Genomic DNA, 22,925 nt, shown 5'->3' with positions numbered 1-22,925 from the left:
ACCATCTACGATGGGTCTACTTAGGTACACTCAATAGAAACTATATTTTGAGTTTTTATCTTTTCCCAGACTAGTGATAGGGATATGATACTCTCTTGTGATGCTGGGCAGTGGCAGCCAGCTAGCTGCAGCTCCCAGTCATGTGCTTAATCATGACAGTAAATAACCAGCATTCTACAGTGGACTGTGTTGCTAGGCTATGATGTATGGTAGATTATGTACAAACCTCTAGTCTCAGCCTTTGGAGTAGCTTGAATTACAGGTATGTACCATGCCTGGCTCATCAACTTCAAATTTTATTTGCTATTTTCTATTCCAATTTATCCTTCTACATAAGGGACTGTTAAAGTTTTTTCATGAAGGAAAGGGATAGTAAACATTTTAGGCTTTGCAGGTTTGATGTCACAACTCAACTCCACTGCTGTAATGCACAAGTAGCCATAGACGATCTGTAAACAAATATCCATATTTCAGCAAAACTTTATTTACAAAAACAGCGGGATGTAGTTTGCCAACTTTTGTTCTAGATGATCTGCAGGCTTCGGAGAAAATGGGAAAAGCAATTATACATTCAAATAATCAGGGGAAAGTATATATAGTTTAATGTCTCAGGTATTTGACAATTATGAAAGATGCACATGCTGATCTCTTATAAAGTTAACATAAAAAATTGGAATACAATGAGCCATGTTTAATATATAAATTTTTCTGGGGGGGGAGGTACCAGGGATTGAACCCAGCAGGCTTAACCATCCCCAGCCCATTTTTATAATTTATTTAGATACAGGATCCTGCTGAATTGCTTAGGGTGTCCCTAAGGTGCTAAGGCTGACTCTGAACTCTCAATCCTCTTGCCTCAGCCTCCAGAGCTGCTGGGATTACAGGCGTGCACCATCAAGCCTGGCCTGAATGTTTTTAAACTAAAGCGGTTAATCATGTTTAAATTTAAATATAAGCCTTAGAATATTAGCCTGATGTATCTTAATAATTGGAAGAAAATGGGAAAACAACTAAATACACTTGCAAAGATGTAAAAGTATAACTATTTTAAGAAAAATAAAAATGTTTAGAAGGGTAGGTTTCAGAATGTGAAATTAAAAAAAAAATACTATGTACAATCATGAAAAAGGTTTACTATTTACTATTACTCTACATGAAAAGGTACTATGCTAAAAAATAAAGTAGTGAACACATAGTTGGTTTTAAAGTAATGACTTTATTAATAAATATACATCCATATGATGATGTAGATACAAATCATGAACACTACTCCATTCCCATACACATAATTGCACACGAGTAGCTCAAGTTCATGGACATAAAAACATACACAGTATCTATTCAGACTTTTTACAGCAGAGGACAGCGTGCTTATTATCAGGTAATTGGTAATTATTTTCGCCATAAGTATCTGTGGAAAAGGAAATTGTGAAAACGTAAAGAATCAAAGTGGTCTGATTACTTTAAATCACACACTGGATTTACTATAGCATTAAATTATCAAAAACTCAAATACATTATGTGTGAGAGCATAGGTTTGTTTACTTGAAAGGAGTAGAGGGGAAAAACCAAGGCAAGATTTAGATATATTCTAGACTATAAGAGCAAATACTTAAGCTATAATAAAAACAAAAACGTAATAGCATGGAAACTTTTTTGTCCAAGGAAAATGTTTTAAACAACTATTGTGAACACATATTTATAGAGGGATCATAAAATTACTGCATATGGAAACAATGACTATCAGAGTAGCAGTTATCATCAATATCCCCTGAATTATTCCTTTAAAGCTTCTCAGAACATAAAGAAGTTTTTTATTATTATTTTTGTTTTTGCTCATACACTGGTTATTCTTACACTGGATGAATCACCCTTAACCTAATGGATCCAGATGTTTTTTTCCTTGTTAGCTCAAAGAAATTCTATTCTTATTTCATGAAAATATGTGTAATTTACACAAACATAGTTTGAAATGAATATTACTTTGACAGATGTTTCTTTTAAAATGTAAATAAAAAATAGAATTTTTAGTCTAATTGAAACACTGATTTTAAAAATATCCCCAAATATTAAAAATTAAACAAGATACTACTTATTTTCTTCCAATACACTGTGCCAATATTTTTAATATGCAGTGAAAACCCCCAAAATAGTATCAAAATCATCCCATACTAAAGATTAGTTATGCAAGGTTTCATCTGTCAAAAAACAAAAATTTCATCTGTATTAGCCTGTTAATGTGATAATAATAAATAAGGCATGTTAAAATATTTTTTAAAGAAAAAAGTAAAGCAAACTTACTTGACTAGCAGATCATTTTCTGACCAACAGTTTTAATATAGAATAGTGAAACCTATTTTGTGGAATTAAGGATTTAAAATTAGCAATTTACCTTTTAAGGAACAATAATACAGTGGGGGGGGCAGTTTTCCCCAACTGATTATATTAAAAGTATAGGCAACTGTTTAACATGCTATTTCAGTGTTTATCATGACAAGAGACAGTGTTACAAAAGATGCCCAATGTAGTCTTTAGATTATATAGAAGTAAAAATATTTTATATTTTAAGACTTCATTCATGTTATCACTTATATGTCTTTCTCTTCAACATGGCACCAGTAAACTGTTCACAAGGAGAAAAGTAAGTGAAATCAGGAGATGTTCCCCAGCATATAGATCTAATATTCCAGGTAAATGCTCACATGAACAGTAATTTGGCTTTCTAAACCATGTTATCCATTCACAACTGTAGCCATTTGTCCCCCCTTTTTCCTGGGACATAGCTCCTGATAATAAAGACTATTACAAACATACCTCCTTTAGCTGATTTCACCATTTCATAAACATGTATACAAAATTCATTATACAATAATACACCTGCTTTATCTTCTGACACACAGCACAGCACCACTGAGTAGATGTGCTGGGGTGAGAGGGAATGAATGCAGGAAAGGGCAGAGGATGAAAGGAAGGGCATGTTTAACAAAATCGGAATGAAAAGAAACTGAAAGGGTAATGTCTAATGGACTTAACATGCAACCAAATCCCTGACAATGGTATACATTAAACAACTGTCTTCAGGAACCAGCTTGAAAGGATTTCTAAGCAGCCACTGCTGAAACATCATCTTGAGAAACAACTAAGGGAAGAGAACTGGATACATGAACACATGAATAAAGATGCAAGCATTTGTGTGTGTCAGAAGTTATAATGTTCTGAGTAAATTATTAAAAGTTTTATATTCTAAGCTTCTGCAAGAAGAAACTTTTGTAGCAATTTAGCTGCCAGAATGTTACAATTGATTATGTAGTCATCCAACATTGTTTGCTATGGTTTGTGCAAAGCTAATATTGTTGAGGTCACTGTCTTAGTCGCCAGTGCACAAAGTCCCCACATAAAATGCAACACCTCTTACTGTAAAGAGCAGCATAAAGTCCAGCTCATTGTGTCAGGCATCACTGGAACACCTGAAGGCTTGCTGCTTTTTTCCTGATAAAAAAGGTATGAAACATGACATCCATTTGCAATCAGTTTGCATTAACTGAGAGCAAGCTCAACCAACACATTATTTGCCCTTTTAAGTTTTTAATTATTTTAAAAGTTTCTGGGTCCTGCAAATCTACATTTTAATCTCAAAGGCATTTAAAATGGAAAGTATAAACATTGTATCTTTAAAGTTCAATGGAATTTTTTCAAATCTGAAGTTTAGAATATTTTTTAGAACAAACTCAGGATGAATAAAATGTTATTAACAAGGAATATTACTTTCAGAAAGAAGGGAAGAAAGATTTCCCTCTACCCCAACGGTACATATTTGCCCAACACTTTTTTCCTCTTTTCTGTTTTGCTTTAAGCAAACATTGATGAAGGAAAAAACTGTTTTGGACAAAGTGGTCTCACAAGAGCCACAATAAGATTTTTAATTAGACTAAGCAACATTTTCTTTTACATGTTTCATGCATAGATGGATTTCTGTATTTCTTAATATTTGGGTTCTGTCAGGAAAGTTCATTCTGTTTTACAGTCTACCACTCAAATTGTGCCCTTTGGTAGATATAAACCTGAAAACATAGTAAGTGCTAATGCAATGGGACAACTTCTCAGAAAAACTAAAAAACATTCTAAAGAAATAAACACTACTAATACATGTTTTTAAACATAATACTTTAAAATCCACCCAGTATATGAAAAGCAAAATATAGTGACTATAACTACATGCAGACCTTAAGAAATTTTTTCTATTATATTAAAAATGCTATTCTCAGAATGCATTGTATTTCACCAGAGATGTAATGTGCAGTTTTTATAAAACAGTTTAAGTTTTTTGTAAATATGAATTGTTTGTAGTGTTTGGTACATATGCTCTTAGGCAATTAAAAATACATAACCTATCACTGCTAAGAGGCAAACACTAAAGAATTCTTTTAGGAATAATGGTTAAATCAATTAATGCCATGTAGATCAATAAATAAGAAGCTGCTTAAACTCAGAACACCAAAAAGACGTTTTTTTAAACATCTGAAGTCTATGTAAATTCCAAAGCATACAAACAGCTGTGTACTGTCTCATGAAAGTGAATGCTACAAAAATTCACACAGCCATTACCTCAAGTAATCCTGAATTATTAGTTTGCTTTTTTGCTCCACCAGTTAAAAATACCTTAGATATTATCTTTATTATATTGTAGGCTTACTTCACAAACTAATAGGTATAATGGTTTCAGGTGTTTAGCATATAAAGCATCTATTAGAATGGCCCAAAAGTTGTAATGAAACAGAAGACGCAATCATAACTCTAAAGAAAAGCAAAAATGATTTACTTAGGTGTTATGCTTGAACCTATGTACAAATACAGTGCCACTGCTATGCCCTGAATGTACCTGTCAGCATATGGCAGCTTCTGAGCAAAAGCAGGGGGAAAAAAATCTAACAGAAAAAGAAACTTGGAAAGCCCAGGATGTAAAATTTCATGTCAAAATAAAACCATGAAGCTTTGGGATTATTCACAATCTCCTAAACCTGGCCCTCCTCTCCTGCCTCATTCACTCATTGGGTGGCTTGACTTCGCTGCTGGTTTCCTCTACCCCATGAACTGCTCTGCCATGCATCATAGGATAAGGAAAAGCAGCAGTGCCACAGCCATAACCAAGATCGGCAAGACGGGATAGAGCTTTAATGCTACCTGGAGGTCTCCCTGGGCTGACTTTGTATCCCGCAGCTTTAGTTGTACCCAAAGGTCTGCCTGGACTTGTCTTAAATCCAGCCGCTTTGGTAGTTCCCAGGGGTCTGCCTGTGCTGGTCCGGTATCCTGCTGATTTGGTGGTTCCTGAAGGCCGGCCACGCTTACCAGATCGGTTGAGATTTTTCTTTTTCTTTAGTTCATCTTTTATCTCTATGCTTCTGCCACTGGTAGGCTGCAAGTGTGTTTCATTTAATGGGTCTTGCCTCTGACAAACCATTGGTTTGTGGCTGACAGTGTGGCTGTATTTGCTTTGCTGGGAGGAATATATGTCAAACTGATCAGCAGCTCTCATGGCATCTTCGTTGAGGCAGGAAGGCTTGCCAGGCCCACAGAATGCTGGGTTACTGCTGGCAACTGGATGCATCATTTTCTACCAAAAATAAGAAACAAATATGCATAAATACACATACACAAATACATATCTGTATGACAGCATTCAGTGGGAAAATAGTCTGTCTTCCAACAACTATGTAGACTACCTAAAATTAGGCTGATGGGCAGGACTCCAGACCACTTATAAACAAACACATCAGATTCAAAGATCCTTGTTTTTCTCAATTTAATCATGGGTAGAACAAGCATCATATAAGATAACTCAACTATAATACTAATTTAGTAGTCATAATATTCTCTGATTAGGAACTGGTATAAGCAGAAAACAAGTGTTACATTTTGTAGATTTTTTCTTTTAGATTATTAAACCCCAAAAGGATAAAAATAATGCCAAGAACTCTTCATTAATTTGATTCTTTTTTTCACTTTGCCTAACTTTCTTAGAATGCCTCCCTTTGGTCTTTTATTATATTTCTAACATGTATATTTCTAACCTGACCACAGTTCCCACAAAAGAGACAGGCCATCATTATAATTTATTATTTAAACAGAACCCTGAGTGTATGTTACACTTTACAAAGGACAGAATGTGCCAAGCAAAGAACATAATCTCTTGGCCCAAGGTACATGTTCCCTTCAAACGTCCTCTATCAAAACAGAAGGCAGTACCAACAAAGGGTTAATGAAGGTTCCCATTAACTAAAATGAGTGAACATTTTATATGTGTATGTAACACACACACACACACACACACACACACATTCATAGACTTATACTACAAAAATACGGGTAACAACCATAATAAAACACCTCCTATTTTGAAGACAAAATCTCTAATATGCAACACTGCTTTCTTCCCTGATAGTGAGTATTGTGAGGTTCTTCTTCCTTTACAGGAGCCCTGAACAGTCTAAAGTCTCTGACTACGAGGATATCCCTGTGATTTCTTTCTCTATATTAAGAATGTATTAAGTTGCATGCAGTGTATGCCCATAATTTCAGTGACTCCAGAGGCTGAGGCAGGAGAATCACAAGTTCAAAGTCAGCCTCAGCAACTTAGCAAGGCCCTAAGCAACTTGGTAAGACCCTGTCTCAAAATAAAAAATAAAAAGGGCTGGGTAATAAAAAGGGCTCAGTAGGTAAGTGCCCCTGGGTTCAATTCTCAGTATCATTTGAAAAAAAAAAAAAAAGCAACCATCTCATGACAAGCCAGCCCTAAACAGCCATAGCCTTATGGAGACTATGGTATTACATTGCAACAAGGTAAGAAAGAAAAGATATGGATTCCAATTTGGATTTAGAAAAAAAGTCACAAATGTATATTAAGGTTCAGTATCAAGTTGTTAAATGTTGCCTGCACCCTTCATATATGTATAACTGCATCGAGACCTCAGTTATGAAAAGTTACTACCAGAGGTCATAAACAGTGAGCCCAAAGCACTGTAAACACATTTTATTTTTAAATTTTTATGATAATGATGATGATTTTGTAGTACTGAACCCAAGGGCACTCTACCATAGAGCTACACTATACCCTTAGCGCTTTTAATTTTTATTTTATTTAATTATTCTTTATTTACTTATTTATTTTGTATTGGAGATTAAACCCAAGGACACTTTATCACAGAGATACATCCCCAATTCTTTTTATTTTTTGAGACAGGGTCTCACTAAGCTGCACAGACTGGCCTTGAACTTGTGATTCTCCTACCTTAACCTTCTGAGTCACTGAGATTAAAGGCATGTGCCACTGATTCCACTATAAACTTGCTTTAGTTCATAAAGGCAAAAGGAATTGGGAATCAAATCATAGAATCAAATTCTGTTGGATTACTAAATGTTTTCTGAGAATTAACAGATATAGAACAGTTGGGCAGCTGGCTTAATGTCTTAACTATTAAGGAAAAATAATTAAAATGAGAAGCTACTTGTTTATGGGAAGAGCTTTATAAACCTGGAAATATAAAACAAGACTGGGCCAAATACAGATACTAAAAAGAATATTTTTTCACTCACTTCCCAAAGATATAAAAAGCACTAGCATATTAAATATCACATTACCAGCTCCAATTCTAATATCAGATAAGAAGTAAGGAGAGAACTTAAAGATAAGTTCCAAACATTTTAACATTAACCTAAAGTTAGTTTTTGAGCATTTGGTATGTGCCCAGCAGTAAGCTTAGTACTTTGCACATTATCTGATTCAATTCTCAGGACATCCTATGAGAAATTTGTATTACTGACTATTTTTACAGCAACAGGCAAAGACTTTTAAGCAACCTGCCAGGGTCACACACCAGGAAATGGTACAGTCAAATATGAATTTAGATGATCTGAATTTTGAACCAACAATTTATAGTATAGAAATCATATATATTTGTATACAGGGTTTTCAATAGCAATACTAATTTGGGTAAGAAAATTGTTGTGGGGGTCTGTCCTGTGCACTGTAAGATGTTAAGCAGCAACCCTGGCCTACACTCACTAGATGTCAGCAGCAACATCTTCTCTCCCCACTCCCCCAATTTGTGACAACCAAAAATTTCTCCAGACATCGTCAAATGTTCCCTGGAGGGCCAAATCACTCCCCACCACAAGAATCACTCAGCTATACTACAATGAAAACATAAGACCCAACTTAAAAAATATTCCTATTTAAATTTTTATTCATCTCTTTAGTCCCTACCAGTACAAACACCAACAAATCTTTCTGTTGGCAACATATAAAGAGACAGATTTGCCTTCCAAATGGGAAAAAAGGACCACACACATTTCTCTCCTCAACTTATACACTACTTGAGAAATATATACAAGAACTAAATAGGAATCAAAATAATAGTTTATTGCCCATAAAGTTGAACTAGAGATCATATGCAAATACAAGGAGAAACCCACAGACCTGTGAGAGGACTGTAAGAGGAAAAGTGAACCCTTTTCAACTTTATTATTTGAAAACTGGGCTTAGGGTATAGCTCAATGGTAGCGTACTTGCACAGCATGTGTGAGTCCCTGGGTTCAATTTCTGGCTCTGCAAAAACAAAACAAAACAAAACAAAACAAAACAAAAAAGGAAGTAAAAACAACTACCCTTCCCCCCAAAAACAGAAATCATCCTGATCCTGCTGAGACACTCAGAGTACAAAAGGTGTACAAGTTCTTTCTCCCACAGATAAGACTGCCACTTAAGGAAGAAAATATTTGTCTATAATCTGTTTTAATATTTTACAGTTCTTTCATTTTTTTGCAGTGCTGGGGATTGAACGCAGGGCCTTGTGCTTGTGAGGCAAGCACTCTACCAACTGAGCTATATCCCTAGCCCAGTTCTTTCCTTTTTAAGTCGTATCACAAAACTTTCTTTCTGGACCTTACTTCCTTTACCTCATTTTATCTTAATATATGAGAACATTCACAATCTATCAGTGCTTAGGCTATACAGTCTCAGTTTACACTATATTAGGCTTTTAGAGGCAAAATGATGCCACATATCCTTTACTCAGATACCAAACCGCACTGGGAAAAAAAAAATTTAAAAATCAGATGTACAATTAAAAAACAAAAAAAAGGACCCATTTCTAATTCTTTTAATATTCTCCAGTAATTTATGCCTTCAGTTTGTATTATGTTATTTTGCTTCTGACAATTCACATTTATAGAAGGCCAATTCCAGACAAGACAGTATTTTAAAGACCAGGACACAAAAATGGACAGGTGTAAAGCTGTGTACTCCAATGTAAAGACAATGACATAAAGAATACTTCTGAAGCGTGGATCTTCTATGTTTTTCCTTTCCTGCTATTGTCAACATATAAGTACTGTATTCTGTTTATCCAAAAACAAATGAACTGAACAAGAAATTTAATGACAATTACTCATGTAAAAAAAAAAAAAAATCAATCCAATTTTCAGAATTCAATCTTATTAACACATGAATCAGCACTATTAGATCCTTGTGTGCCTAACCATCATGTGTATTTATATGCAGGTATAAATGCCTGTATGCAGTCTTTGCATAATACATAAGCATTAACCTTGCATTTCATAATGCCCTCCTCCTTCCACTCCAGGGAGTGCCAGCTAACAATTCTTGATTCTTTCTTTGAAAGTATGCATGCCACAATTCTGAAGAAAGTCAGACTGACAACCACGTTTCTAAAAAGTGTGGAATGAATGGAAACCAAGAGTTATAGAATAGCCTGTGTTGGCTACCAAATTAAAGAATATCTTTTAAAATGGTTCACTGAAAAGTAGGAGAGTAGGAGGAGCTTCAAGGTATTTTTACCATGACTAAATTTGAATTTCTTAAGGATAAGCTAAAACTTGATGTTTCTGACGATTTTTACTGTGTATTTTTAACTCTCAAAGTCTTTCAGTGAGCTGTTTTTTTGTAAAAGAATTCCTTTCCTTTATCTTGAATGTGGCAGTCATTACTGCCAACATAAAGAACTATAACTATTTTTAGTAACTTCAAAGGCATTCATGAGCTCTCTGAAGATGAAGAAAACCTTCCTTTCAAGAAACCTAAGTTATGCTCTTCTCTAAAGATAACATCACACAATTCTCAGACATATATTCTTCAGATCATTTGGTTAATAATTACATACCACGTATGATTTTATAAAACTAAAGAAAGTGTTCGTTGTGACCCATTTCAACCACTCTGAAGGTCCGTTCAGCAAAAGCCAGCTGCTATATGCCCTGCCCTACTACCGAAAGTTTTGATACAAGGACAGAACATAAATAACGGCCTCCTTTGTCTTCTTTCCACTCCTTAATCGTGCCCTACGGCGCAGTTTCCTCAGTGCCAGAATCCTTATTCGACATAAGGCGTTCGAAAATGTACCACCGGTTGTGTGCCCAAAAGGGATTACTAACGCATTAGCAATAACAAGTTTGCAGAACACAGGCGCCCACAGTAGAGAGAAGGCTGTGTACCCTCCCAATAACAAAATTCGTAACCTGCTGTCTGTCCACTCTTGAGTTCCGCAATCGTCGAAGTCCGCAGGCCACTTCGTCTAGATGCCAATCTCAAACAGGCTTTTATTTAAAAGGCGGAGGGAGGACTGCGGTTTTTGACCTCTCAAAGAAAAGAAAGGGTGAGCCCTCCCCCGCCCCGCCGCAGGAGGAATTTTTCCCGTGATGGCTCCACACCGGGAAGGCAGGCTACGTCCGCGTCGTGCGCTCTCTCCGGGTCAGGCCAGAGCCCGTGGCAGGCGCGGGTCGGGGCGCTCTCCTCATCAGCTACCAGACGCCGGTCCTCCCGTTTCCGGCGGGCGCCGCAGCCCTGCCGCCGCTACCCCAGACGGAGAACCCGCGCGCTCACCTACCTCGGCCACTCGAAGCCCGGCCCCTCAGCGCGTCCAGGGGCTGCCCATCGGCTGGGAACCTCACGCTGGTGTCGCTTCGTCCCCAGTCACTGCTTCTGCACGGGACAGGAAAGGGTCCAGACCGAGGGGCAGGCGGTGACAGTGGCAGCGGTGGCGAGGCCAACACTGCGCCCAGCTCCCGCCGCGGGCACCGCGCACCAAGCGGCCCCGGACCCAGGAGGAAGAGGCCGCCACAGCCCCGTAGTGCAAGAGGCAGCGTGCGCGAGCTCGCGAGGACCGCGCACGCACACGCACGTACACACGCATCGCGAGACCCGGTCTCCCGCCGACGACCAGCACGCGCGAGTTCAGGGAGGGATTCCAGGCGGCCTGGCTGCGCTTGCGCGGCGTGGAACGGGTCTGACCGGCAATCGGAGCTTGGGCTTTTCGGTCGGCGTTAGCTGGGTTGGAGGATTCTGCTAAAAGGGGAAATGTTCGTTCGTTGCTTATGTGAATTCTCACCCCAGTTGTGTTGTCGGAACTTCCACTCACCTCATTTCTACAACTTAGGAGTAATAAATGATGGTCAGGATTTGAACCCAACAGTTTTTCGTTCCAGAAACAGCTTGTCTAATGACTTGTGCTAGAGACTACCCACAACGTGTTAAGGGACTATCGGTCTGTACCCTTTAGTTTCTTTTTTTTTTTTTTTTTTTTTTTTTTTGGGGGGGGGGTGCTGGGGATCGAACCCAGGGCCTTATGCTTACAGAGCAAGCACTCTATCTGAGCTATCTCCCCAGCCCCCCCGTTAGTTTCTTAACGGATGGGTAGGGGGAAATCTCCATCTGAAAACAAAATGAGAATATTCAAATTCTAGGCGTTGGGACCCTCAGACCTAGGATCATGTGATAAAGCCTCATTTCGTGGAACATTGTACCATATTTTAAGTTTTTACATTTTTGGCTCTTCAGAATTGCCATATTCTTCATTCCACCGGTATGCAAGGAAGTGATGGGACAAGCAGTAGATTGATTACAAACTCCTTTTATTCCTTTTATGTTTTTTTTAAGATGTCTGGTCTGGCTTGCTCACTGGTAATTCCAGCTACTAAGGAGACTGAAGCAGGAAGATGGCAAGTTCGAAGCCAGATTGGTCAATTTAGCAAGACCCTGCCTCAAAATGAATAAACCATACCTCAGTGGTGAGCACCTGCCTAGCCTGTGTAAAGTCCTGAGTTCAATTGCCCAGCGGCCCCCCCCCCCCAAAAAAAAAAGATGTCTGGTGTGTCAGTCACCACATATAAAACCAACCTAGCAGAGGGATTAGCTTCCTCAGTTCCCTCCTATGAATTTCTACTTGTCAGAAAGAAGAGGATCTAGAATTAGTGTAGATACTGAGGAAAAATCACTTTATTAAGCAGTGGGGAGGGGGTAGGGAGATGGCTTGTTTTTCCCCCATGCATTAAAGGCTTTTTGAGGAAACAACAGAGCATTGAGCTCTACCATGAGCAGGGACCTCTACCACTACCAGGTGGTGTTCTGAATCCAGGAATGAAAGGAGCAACAACTTTTTGAGTGAAAGCACAAGGAGGGAAGTCAAACACAACACAACAATCTAACCCATTCATTCAACCTACTGATGGGCTGGAGGCTAAGAGCTACCACGTGGTCTATTGCCTACCTGATGAGCTCAAAAAAAACTCTGAACACCAAGACTCAGGTGCACTTCTCTGGTTGGGAAAGTAGAACTTTCTGGAAAACAGGGTTTCATAACATGATTCTAAACATTTTAATCTCTATAAAATACTAGAAACCAGAACTGATTGTGCTTTGTATTGTTTATATAAAAAAGGAACATATCAATGTAAGAAACAGTAAAATATGCATACAAATTTCAGGGTGTATTAAGTAATGTACCAAAAAAAAAAGTTTAAGCAAGGCTTTTTATTCTTTTAGTGTTTTGTGAGAGTACATTATAGCACCCCAATAAATACATCATAACTATTTCAGATCTGTAACTCAGTTTTTGCCTAAAATAGCATTTGTACATAAAAACACTTAAGAAACAGAAACTTTCATACTAACAAGGTCAAGTGATTTGCATATCAAATGTAATGGTAGCCAGAATAACAGGAAGTCTAATATTCCTGGACCTGAGTACCTTTCTGCCATTTGCCTCCTGTGCTACATTGGGCAAGACACTGCTGTTCCATGTGTGAAATAAAGACAATAAGCTCATTGTGGTGCTGTGAAATTAAATAATAGGTCTATTTAAAGTACCCTTCAGTACTTGCAAGTCCATAATACTATTCTATTTCCAAATATTTAAATTTTCCATAAAAGATCTTAAGCTCAAATTGTTTGTTTTTTAAAATAATCAAATACTGATATTCCAATAAAGTCTTGAATAAAAATAAAGTACTTATCACATTTCTCATTGGTAGAGTTGAGTGGGCTAGCTGAGGAGACTTGCAGATTTGAGTTTGGAGCTGGGATTTCAAGGTGCTGAACATAGATTGGTGGAGTAGAAACTGAGGCACCCACAGGAGAAACAGTAAGTACATTTACATTGGTGGAACAATGTGGATTTAAACTGCCACTTTACTTTGTAGAGACATCTCTTCCTGGGTCACTGAGCCTGGAAATGTTAGTAGAAAACTTCTAGGGATCTTTCTTTAGGGGCAGATCTAGCTACCAAACGGGAACCGTTTTCACATATAAAACAAGGTTCACCAGTCATTTGGTAAACCTCACCTGTGGGCAATTGATCAGGGAAGGAAAAATTCATTCCAGGTCTACCTTCTGACACATGTGCTCATTTATGCTATATTGTTCACCTATTTTACAGATTTGGTGGAGCAGATGAGTGTTAAAACCACACAAAATAGTGCTTCGGCAAAATCTATGAACTATCTTCACAGTAGTCATTAAAATAGACAACTTTAACTTCTTATGTAGGAATGTATCATCTTTTTAGGCAACTGCTTACAGGCCAGCTCTACTTGTTTGACCTCAGATGGAGGCAGTTAGCTATTAGTGTCTACCCATATCTTAGTTTTATTCACCCAAGTTGCCCAAAGTCAAATGATGCCTGTATGATAAGGTGCTCATTTAGGATGATCAAGACCCTCAATTGCAGAGAACAGACCTCTGGAATGCCTTTGTTGGATGCCATATGACAACTAATCTCTGCTCTTTAGCTCCATTGTACTTTGTTAGCCACGCTTCTCTCAAAGTCGGCTATGGCCATGTGACATGCACTGGTCAAAGAAAATGACAAGTGTGAGACCCTCCAAGACTCTTCTCTGCCATTAGGATGTTAAAGCAGCTATGTCATCCTGGATCATGGAGTAAAACAAAACAAAACAAAAACAAAAAATCTCACAAAGTTTTCCTTCTTCTAACTGAATTTAGTATGAATGAGAAATAAACTTGTTTTTGAAAATCAGAAAACTTGGGATGTTACTATAGCATAATCTGGCATATCCTGGCAAATACAAATGCTGTTATTTCTACTTCTGGTGAAAAGCTAGGGGAGAATTGAAGAGAGAATATTTTTAAAATTGAGGACAGCAGGTACTTCTACAAGGTAGGTGGGCAAGTATATAGTAAAGAATTTAATCTTTCCCACAGAGAAGACTTGCCTTTACCCTTCTTAGAGGTGATCTCTAAGCCTTTGAATGTCATGCTTGATAGTGTTTTGTTTTGTTGTTATTTTTGTGGTACTGGGGATTGAACCTCTACCACTGAGCACCAGTCCTTTTTACTTTTTAAAGAAAGGGTCTTACTAAGTTACCCAGGCTGGCGTTGAATTTGCAATCCTCCTGCCTCTGTCTCCAGAGTAGCTGGGATTACAGGTGTGGGCCAGCTCCCTGGGCTTGAGTGGTTTTTCTTCTTTCCTTTTTTTGGACTGAGGCTTTTAGTCATGTTGATCTACCAATGTGATTTAGTGTGGCAGTGTCGAGTCACAGGGTGTCAGCTCCACCTCCTGAGGTACTGGAGACTGAGATGTCTATTTGATGACCTCCAATAAAAACTAGACACCAAGGCTCAAATGACCTTCCCTGGTTGGGAAAGTAGGATTTTCTGGTAGGCTGGCATATTGGCACAAACAGTTGCCAAAAAAAAATTAACATTGACCAGGATTTCAAAGGGAGAGTATAACTAGAAGCTGTGCAGTGGGAACTTTTTGGACTCCACCCTGTGGGCCTTTTCCCTAGCTTCTTTTAATCTGTATCCTTTCACTGCAATACACTATGGTATGTAACACCTTTCAGTGAGTTGTCTTTCTACTAAACTGATCTGAAAGATAGTTTCAGGGGACTCCTGAACTTGAGATAGGTGTCAGAAGTGAGAGGAGACTTACGGGCTGCTGTGCTACCCCTAACTTCACAGAAAGTGTGAGAACCTGTAAGAAGCATGGACAATGGATTTTAAAAGGAAGTGAAGTCTAAAACAGCCAGTTTTAGGTTTTCCTTATCATGCTTTTTCTCCTTTATGAGATCCCTTAGTTTCAGAAAAGTTTGCTACAATCCAATAAACACTTTGCTATTATTACATCTCGCTGAGGAAAAGAGCAAGAGAAGACCACATAGCTATTTTGGAAGTGAAAAAGTAGTTAGCTAGTCTTCTTTAGGATTCATACCTATAAATTTTTTTATTCAAAATTTTTTAGACTGCATTTTGATTCATTATACACAAATGGAGTATAACTTTTCATTTCTGATTGTACATAATGTAGATTCACACCATTCATGTAATCATACATATACATAGGGTAATACTGTCTGCTCAGTCTACTATCTTTCCTTCTCCCACTGCCTTCTGCCCCATTTTCCTCTACACCATACAAAGTTCCCTCATTCTTCTCCCCACTGCCCACATTATGTACTGTCATCCACTTATCAGAGAAAACATTTAACCCTAGGTTTTTGGGGCTTGGCCTATTTCACTTAGCATGATATTCTCCAGCTCCATCCATTTACCAGCAAATGCCATAATTTTATTCTTCTTTAGGGCTGAGTAATATTCCATTGTGTACATATCCCATAGTTTCTTTATCCATCCATCAATTGAAGGGCATCTCAGTTGGTTCCACAATCTAGCTATTGTGAATTGAGCTGCTATGAACATTGATGTGGCTGCATCACTGTAGTATGCTGATTTTAAGTCCTTTGGGTATAAAACGAGGAGTGGGATAGCTGGGACAAGTGGTGGGTCCAAGTTTTCTGAGGAATCTCCATACTGCTTTCCAGAGTGGCTGCACCAATCTGCAGCTCCAGGGACTGGGGTTGCAGCTCAGTAGTAGAGCACTTGCCTAGTATGGGTGAGGCACTGGGTTCGACCCTCAGCACCACATATAAATAAATGAATAAAATAAAGATATTTTGTCTATCTATGACTAAAACGAATATTTTTAAAAACTCGCAACTCCACCAGCAATGTATGAGTGTGCCTTTTCCCCCACATCCACGCCAACACTTATTGCCTGTATTCTTGATAATAGTTATTCTAATTGGAGTTAGATGCAATCTTAGGGTGGTTTTAATTTAATATTTTTCAACTCCCAAAAACATGACTGTTAAAGAAAATGTTCAAAATTCATATTCTAGTTTTCAGAATCCCTGAACAGTATCTAAAGAACACTCTAAGATACATAGATATAAGTCCTAAAAAGCTTAGATCCATTGGCCAGAGCAAATGTCTTTATTGATTTTATAGTTATACTTATTTAAAAAAAAAAAGGTAGTGACAAGTAGTGACTTGTCACTCTAGTAGGTGCCGGAACATTGATGCAAGGATTTGGACAGCTTACTGTGTAAAAACTGTACAGACTATTACCATGTGTTTTAGTCAGCTATTTTATTGCTGCAACTAAAAGTATCTGACCAGCACAACTGTAGAGGAGGAAGAGTTTATTATGCTTTCAGAGGTCTCAATCCTTAGATGGCAAGCTCCATTCCTCAGGGCTCCAGGTAAGGAAGGAGGACATCATGGCAGAAGAGTGTGGCAGAGGGAAGCAGAGAATCTCCATTCTTCAGATACAAAATATATACCCAAAGCCACACCCTACCACTTCTGTTACCACTCAATTAATCCCCATCAGGGTTAAGACTCACAACCCAATCATTTCTCCTCTGTACCTTCTTGCATTGTCTAACACGTGAGCTTTTTGGGGGACACCTCAAATCCAAACCGTAACACCATGCTTTCCTATTTATTTAATATGGGTCTCGCCACATTACCAGCCTGCCCTCCAACTCCTGGGCTCAAGTGATCCTCTCACGTTAGCCTTCCAAGTGGCTAGGATTATTGGCAGGTTCCACTCTGCCCAATATTCCCAGTTTAAGACATGGTAGAAGACTTGGCAAGGGAATGCCAATTAAATGTTACTTCAGACTATGAAAAGGGAAGGTAAAATTTAAGTTGAATGCTGCTGAGATAACTAACACACTTACCTGTTCTTAAGGTTAAATTACTCGTTACTACTTTATGTCAAGATTTACATTAACTACATCCTTTTTCCTGTCCCTTCAGTAGCAGAGTATATATAATAAAAATAGTATTGACAAATTCTAATGGTAATCCTGCTTGATGAGTAGGCCAAACTGAAAAAAGTTAAAATATAATACATGCACTGCATTTTACTTCCTATATAGTATTTACTAAATTGGACAGGCAAGCTTTGAGTAAAGATATAGATTTAAATCTGAGGTGTGCCACTTACTAGTTGTGTGACTATGGGCAAGTAAGTTAATTCAACAATTATTAATTGAATGCAAGGTACAAGGGGCTGTAGGATGCCCAAGTTCCTTAAACTCATGAAATTTACATTCTACTGAGGTGAACAAAAAAAATAATAATGAACAGAGTATGGTTTAACATTATGAAAACCAGTAGGTCTAGTTTTTGATAATTATCTCAGGTTGGTCTTAATGAAGTGTCAAAGTACACACAAAACAGGTACAACGTACTAGTGTCTAATGTAAAGGATTTTTCAAGGGCATAGCCATTTATTGCTGCTTATTTGCAACAAAAGCATACTTTCAAATGTAACACTCTTTGACTTACCTCCCAACATTTTTTTCTTCCATAGCATACACACTTCAAATTCAATCCAATATTTTTTATTACTTCTCCAATGGGTGACTAGACTGGTGGCCCAAGGCAGGCCAGATCACAGAGACAAACCACCATTTATTTATTTATTTATTTATTTATTTACTTACTTACTTACTTACTTACTTAACTTACTTACTTACTTACTTGCGGTAATGGGGATCAAATCCAGGGCTTTGCCTATGCTACTCAAGTGGTCTCTACTACTGAGATATACCTACAACCCCAATCAAGTTTTAACAAAACTTTGTAATGACAAATGGTGATTGTGTAAATGTGAGAGAAAAACCATGAAACAAGTATTTGTCCAAATCTGGGAGCTGCCTGACTCTAAAGACCTTTCCATTGAGGCTGCAAATGTTCTTAAATACTTCCTTGAACTGAAATATAAATATAGGAAATAACGAATCTTGCTTTCTAGATTTTATCCGTAGCAACTGGCTGTAGAGTGCTGTATTAGCAATCTTAAAAGTGTTTTTAGTCTAGCCAGTCTGTATAAAAAAACAACAGACTATTTTACAAAAAACAAAACTTTATTTCTCACAGTTCTAGAGGCTGGCAAGACCAAGATTGGAATGTCCAAGTGCCCCCCCTCCCAATATGTGTACATTCATTAATTTTTGGTGTGAACTGTTATACCAAAAGTATAATGGTAAGTATATACAATGTATTATGAAAAAATTTACTCACAAAAAAAAAATTAAAGGAAGAGGAGGGCTGGGGTTGTGGCAGTGGCAGAGTGCTTGCCTAGCATGTGTGAGGCACTGGGTTCAATTCTCAGTGCCACATGTGAATAAATAAAATAAAGGTCCATTGCCAATTTTAAAAAAAAGAAGAAGAAAACCTTAAAAAAAATGGGTGAGATTTAAAATGAAAAACAGAAGCTTCCTATTTTCTTTCTGTTTCCCAATGGATTACTGTGCATATGTCCCACTCTGGAGATCACTGTTTCAGATCACAGGCCATCAGAATCAAAGAGCAACCAGGCACAGTGGCATTTGCCTATAATCCCAATGTCTTTGGAAGCTGAGACCAGGAGGACTCCAAGTTAGAGGTCAGCCTCAGAAACTTAAGGAATACTAAGCAACATTTAGCAAGAATAAAAAATAAAAATAGGGTTGGTGTTGTGGTTCAGTGGTAGAGCACTTGCCTAGCATGTGTGAGACACTGGGTTCAATTCTCAGCACCACATTAAAAAATATTGTGTCCATTCACAGCTAAAAATATTTTTTTAAAAATAAAAAAAAATAAAAAGGGATGAGGATGTAGCTCAATGGAAAATCACCTCTGGGTTTAATCCTCAGCACACACACACACACACACACACACACACACACAAAAGAAAAGGGAAGGCTGTCAGTGGTTCTCTAACTTGAATGTGTGTCAAAGAATCATTAATGCCCCAGACACGTGTTTAATAGCAACATTACACCAGTAAAAAATTATAGAACCATGTATGCTCTCTTTGAAACTCCCAGGCCATCCATCTGCAATCAAGCTTTCCAAATCAAAACCCATGAGAGAGACTTGGGCTCTGGGTTAGTCTCGGGGGTGGGAAGACTCTTGAAAAGTTCACAGGGTAGTTTTGAGAGCTTATGCTCTCAAAAGACACAGACAAAAACATTAGAAAAAGATTCTGCTTCAGGGATCCTTGGGCTGGCTGAAAGGTATCTGAGCACATCTTAGGAATTCAGGGATAAATTTCAAAGACACTTTAATAGCTAAGGCTGCAGTTTTTAGTGCCTGGAGTTGGAAGGTTGCTAAAAATCTGTTACCAAGTTCAAAGCAAGTGTTTTCTGTGAAAAGAATGTACTTTTTTGCATTGAATCCTCATATTTCTTTTGTATATACAAGATTATGAAAAGAATAGTTTTCAAAGCAGGCTACTAGGTACTTCCATATATAAAATATTAAAACATTTTTAAATCTAAAATATTTTTTTGGAGACAGGGTGTCATTAAGTTGCTTAGGGCTTTGCTGAGTTGTTGAGGTTGGCTTTGTTGTGATCCTCCTGTCCTCAGCCTTCTGAGTAGCTGGGATTACAAGTGTGCACCACCACGCCCAGCTAAACTTCTCTTTACTAAATACTTATTTTCCCTCTCCAATATGGCAAAGTTAGTGCAGTTAGAATTTACTCTTGAAGGGCCGAGTTTCAAAATCATGAACTCCTATAAGTTGATGCCATATGTAGAAGAAACAGGGTCAAGAAAAATAATCAAAAGTAAATTCTTTTTTTTTTTTTTTTTGGTGGTGCTGGGGATTAAACCCGGGGCCTTGTGCTTGCAAGGCAAGCTCTCTACCAACTGAGCTATATCCCCAACTCCAAAGTAAATTCTTCACTAGGCATGAGGTTTGACAGTATTCACCCACTGATATTGTGGGGATTTTGTAAAGAATGTTTGTTGACACTTTTTCTTCACATTCCTACTGGGACTCTTGCCTGAGGAAAATTATAAATTGATATAGGGAAACAACAAAAATAACAAAACTTTCAAGTATCCATAACTGCCAACATATCAGAAACTCTTTAGCTAGAGAGGGAAATTTAGCCACTTTTAGCTCCGTAGAGCTGCCTAGGAGTTGAACAGATATTTCACTCAGCAGTGTTTAAGAATATGATATTATATTCAAATTAAATGTCCCACCACAGTAAGATCTTGTTTTTGTTTTTGGTGCTGGGGACTGAAACCAAGGGTGCTTTACCAATGAGCTTTACCAGTCTTCTTAATTTTTTGAAACAGGGTCTCACTAAGATGCTGAAGCTAGCCTTAACTTATGATCCTCTCACCTCAGCTTCCTGAGTTGCTGGGATTATAGGTATGGGTCACTGTGCCTGGCAAGGTTTTCTGGTAGTTACAATTAAACTAAATAAAAAGTTAACACCCACCTATGTTAGTCAGCTTTATATCACTGAGGCCAAAATACCTGATCAACTTAGAGGAGGAAAAGATATACCCTGGCTCACAGTTATAGAGGATTCAGTTTATGGCTGGCTCCATTGCCTGAGGTGAGGAAGAACACCACAGCTGCTGCGTAAAATGTGGTGGTGGAAACCTCAGCTCATGGCCAAGGGCATGCCCTCAGTGACCTACTTCCTCCAGCCACACCATCAGTCAATCAGCCAGTAGTCCATTTGAATTATTAACATATCAAATGAGTTGATCTACTGATGAGATTAAAATCCTCATGATCCCATCACTTCCTAAAAGCTCCTCCCTCTACAGGTTGCTGCATTGCCTTTAACACATGAGCTTAGAGGGAACATTTCAGATTCAAATCATAACCCTCCCTTACCCCTCAATACATTCATTCATCCTCTTTCTTTCTCATTATATGCACACAAGCATTCCCCACTTTTTATTTTTATGAAACACTGAGGATTGAACACAGGACACCCTGCCTTCCTTCTTTATTTTGTGGCATTGTCTCCCTAAATTGCTTAAACTTACAATGTGATCCTGCTGCCTCAGTCTCCCAAGTAGCTGAGATTGCAGTCATGTGCCCCCGCCACCCTGCCCCCACTATACATCCTCTTTTCATAGATAAATGTTACCTTCTCACACCAGAATATTCCCATTCTTAAACAAATCTATATCAAAATGTAAAGAACTTGTGGCTCCAGAGTTAATGTATCTGTCTCTATACTATTCATTGAGATGGGGGTCTCATTATGTTGCCCAGGCTGGTTTCAAACTCCTGGACTCAAATGATCCTCTTGCCTCAGCCTCCTGCATAGATAGCACTAAGGTATGCATCATCACACCTAACTTGAGACCAGAAGAGAAGAGTATTTTTAATAGACTACATTGGGCAAGTCACTCAGAAGTCTTGCCCGCTCTAAGAACTTAACATGATATAAAAAGAAGCAAAACAAGCCAAAAATTTGGGGCACACACCTGTAATCTACCAATTTGGGAAGCTCAGACAGGAAGATCTCAAGATAGTGGCCAGCCTCAGCAACTTAGCAAAACCCTAAGAGACTGTGAGATTTTTGTCTCAGAATAATAAAAGGGCTGGGGACAGAGTTCAGTGGTAGAGCACCCCTGAGTTCAATCCCCAGTACCACAACCAACCAATCAATCAATCAATCAATAGCAGCAAAACAGGGCATTTTATTAAACAAAATGTAGCTATTTACCCTAGGCTTCACTTCCACTACCATTTTACCCTCCCTCTACCCCCAGGTCCTATCTTATGCAAGCTGCAATGACTTTAACACATGAGCTTTTTAGGGAACACTAAATCTGTCACTAAAGGAACTTCACTGGTAACTATAAAGCAAAGCTGGACACCAGAAAAGAGTTCAGACACAGCTGAATTACATGTTGAAGCTTTGCAATTGCAAATGCTGATGGATTACAAGTAGACCTCAGCTATCTTACTGGGGTTTATAAAATCTAAAAATCAAGAGCGGGGTCTCCTTTAAAAAAAAAAAAAATCAACTCTTTAAACACAGGGACTGCTGCTTCAAAAGAAAGATCAAAAGTCACAGAAGCACTGTGACTATTAGATGAACATCATGCATACACCAACAAAGCCAATGAAGAATGTGTGAAAAGAGTCGGTGCAGTGGTCCAGGCCTGTAATCCCAGCGGCATAGGAGACCCTAGGTAATTTAGTGAGATCCTGTCTCTAAATAAAATATAAAAAAGGGCTGGGGATATGGCAGGATGGTTAAGTGTCCCTGGTTTCAACCCTCAGCACCAAAAAAAAACCCCAAAAAACAAAAAAACAAACAAAAAAAACATGAAAAGGAGTTGGGGAGAACTTTGGTAGTGTCCTTTCATTCTATACCACCACTTTTATTTGTTGTTCTGCAGTGCTGAGGATCAAACTCAGGGCCTTATATGCTGAGCAAGTACACTACCACTGAATTACACCCCCAGCCCAACCTCCAATTTGTAAGCCAAAGTGCCACTGCATAAAACTC

General features: G+C 38.2%; 1 protein-coding gene across 2 annotated transcripts; it reads right to left on the bottom strand.

The window, feature by feature from the left end:
* Positions 1–1,196: 1,196 nt before the first annotated feature.
* On the bottom strand, positions 1,197–11,175 carry LOC306663086 (UPF0461 protein C5orf24). 2 transcript variants are annotated; one of them, XM_079143436.1, is made up of 3 exons: positions 10,899–11,175; positions 5,182–5,611; positions 1,197–3,489 (listed from the first exon to the last, which is right to left on the bottom strand). In XM_079143436.1, exons 2-3 carry the CDS (start codon positions 5,606–5,608, stop codon positions 3,449–3,451), a joined length of 468 nt encoding a protein of 155 aa, XP_078999562.1. In that variant the 5' UTR covers positions 5,609–5,611; positions 10,899–11,175; the 3' UTR covers positions 1,197–3,448. The 2 variants fall into 2 exon arrangements, with proteins under 2 accessions (XP_078999562.1, XP_078999561.1); XM_079143435.1 differs by having other exon boundaries at positions 1,197–5,611.
* Positions 11,176–22,925: the final 11,750 nt, after the last annotated feature.

Source organism: Sciurus vulgaris (genome assembly GCF_902686455.1).
Source record: "Sciurus vulgaris genome assembly, chromosome: 6".
In the NCBI taxonomy this organism is placed as follows: domain Eukaryota; kingdom Metazoa; phylum Chordata; class Mammalia; order Rodentia; family Sciuridae; genus Sciurus; species Sciurus vulgaris.
The sequence above is the reverse complement of the archived record's forward strand: the minus strand, read 5'-3'. Positions and strand labels throughout refer to the sequence as shown.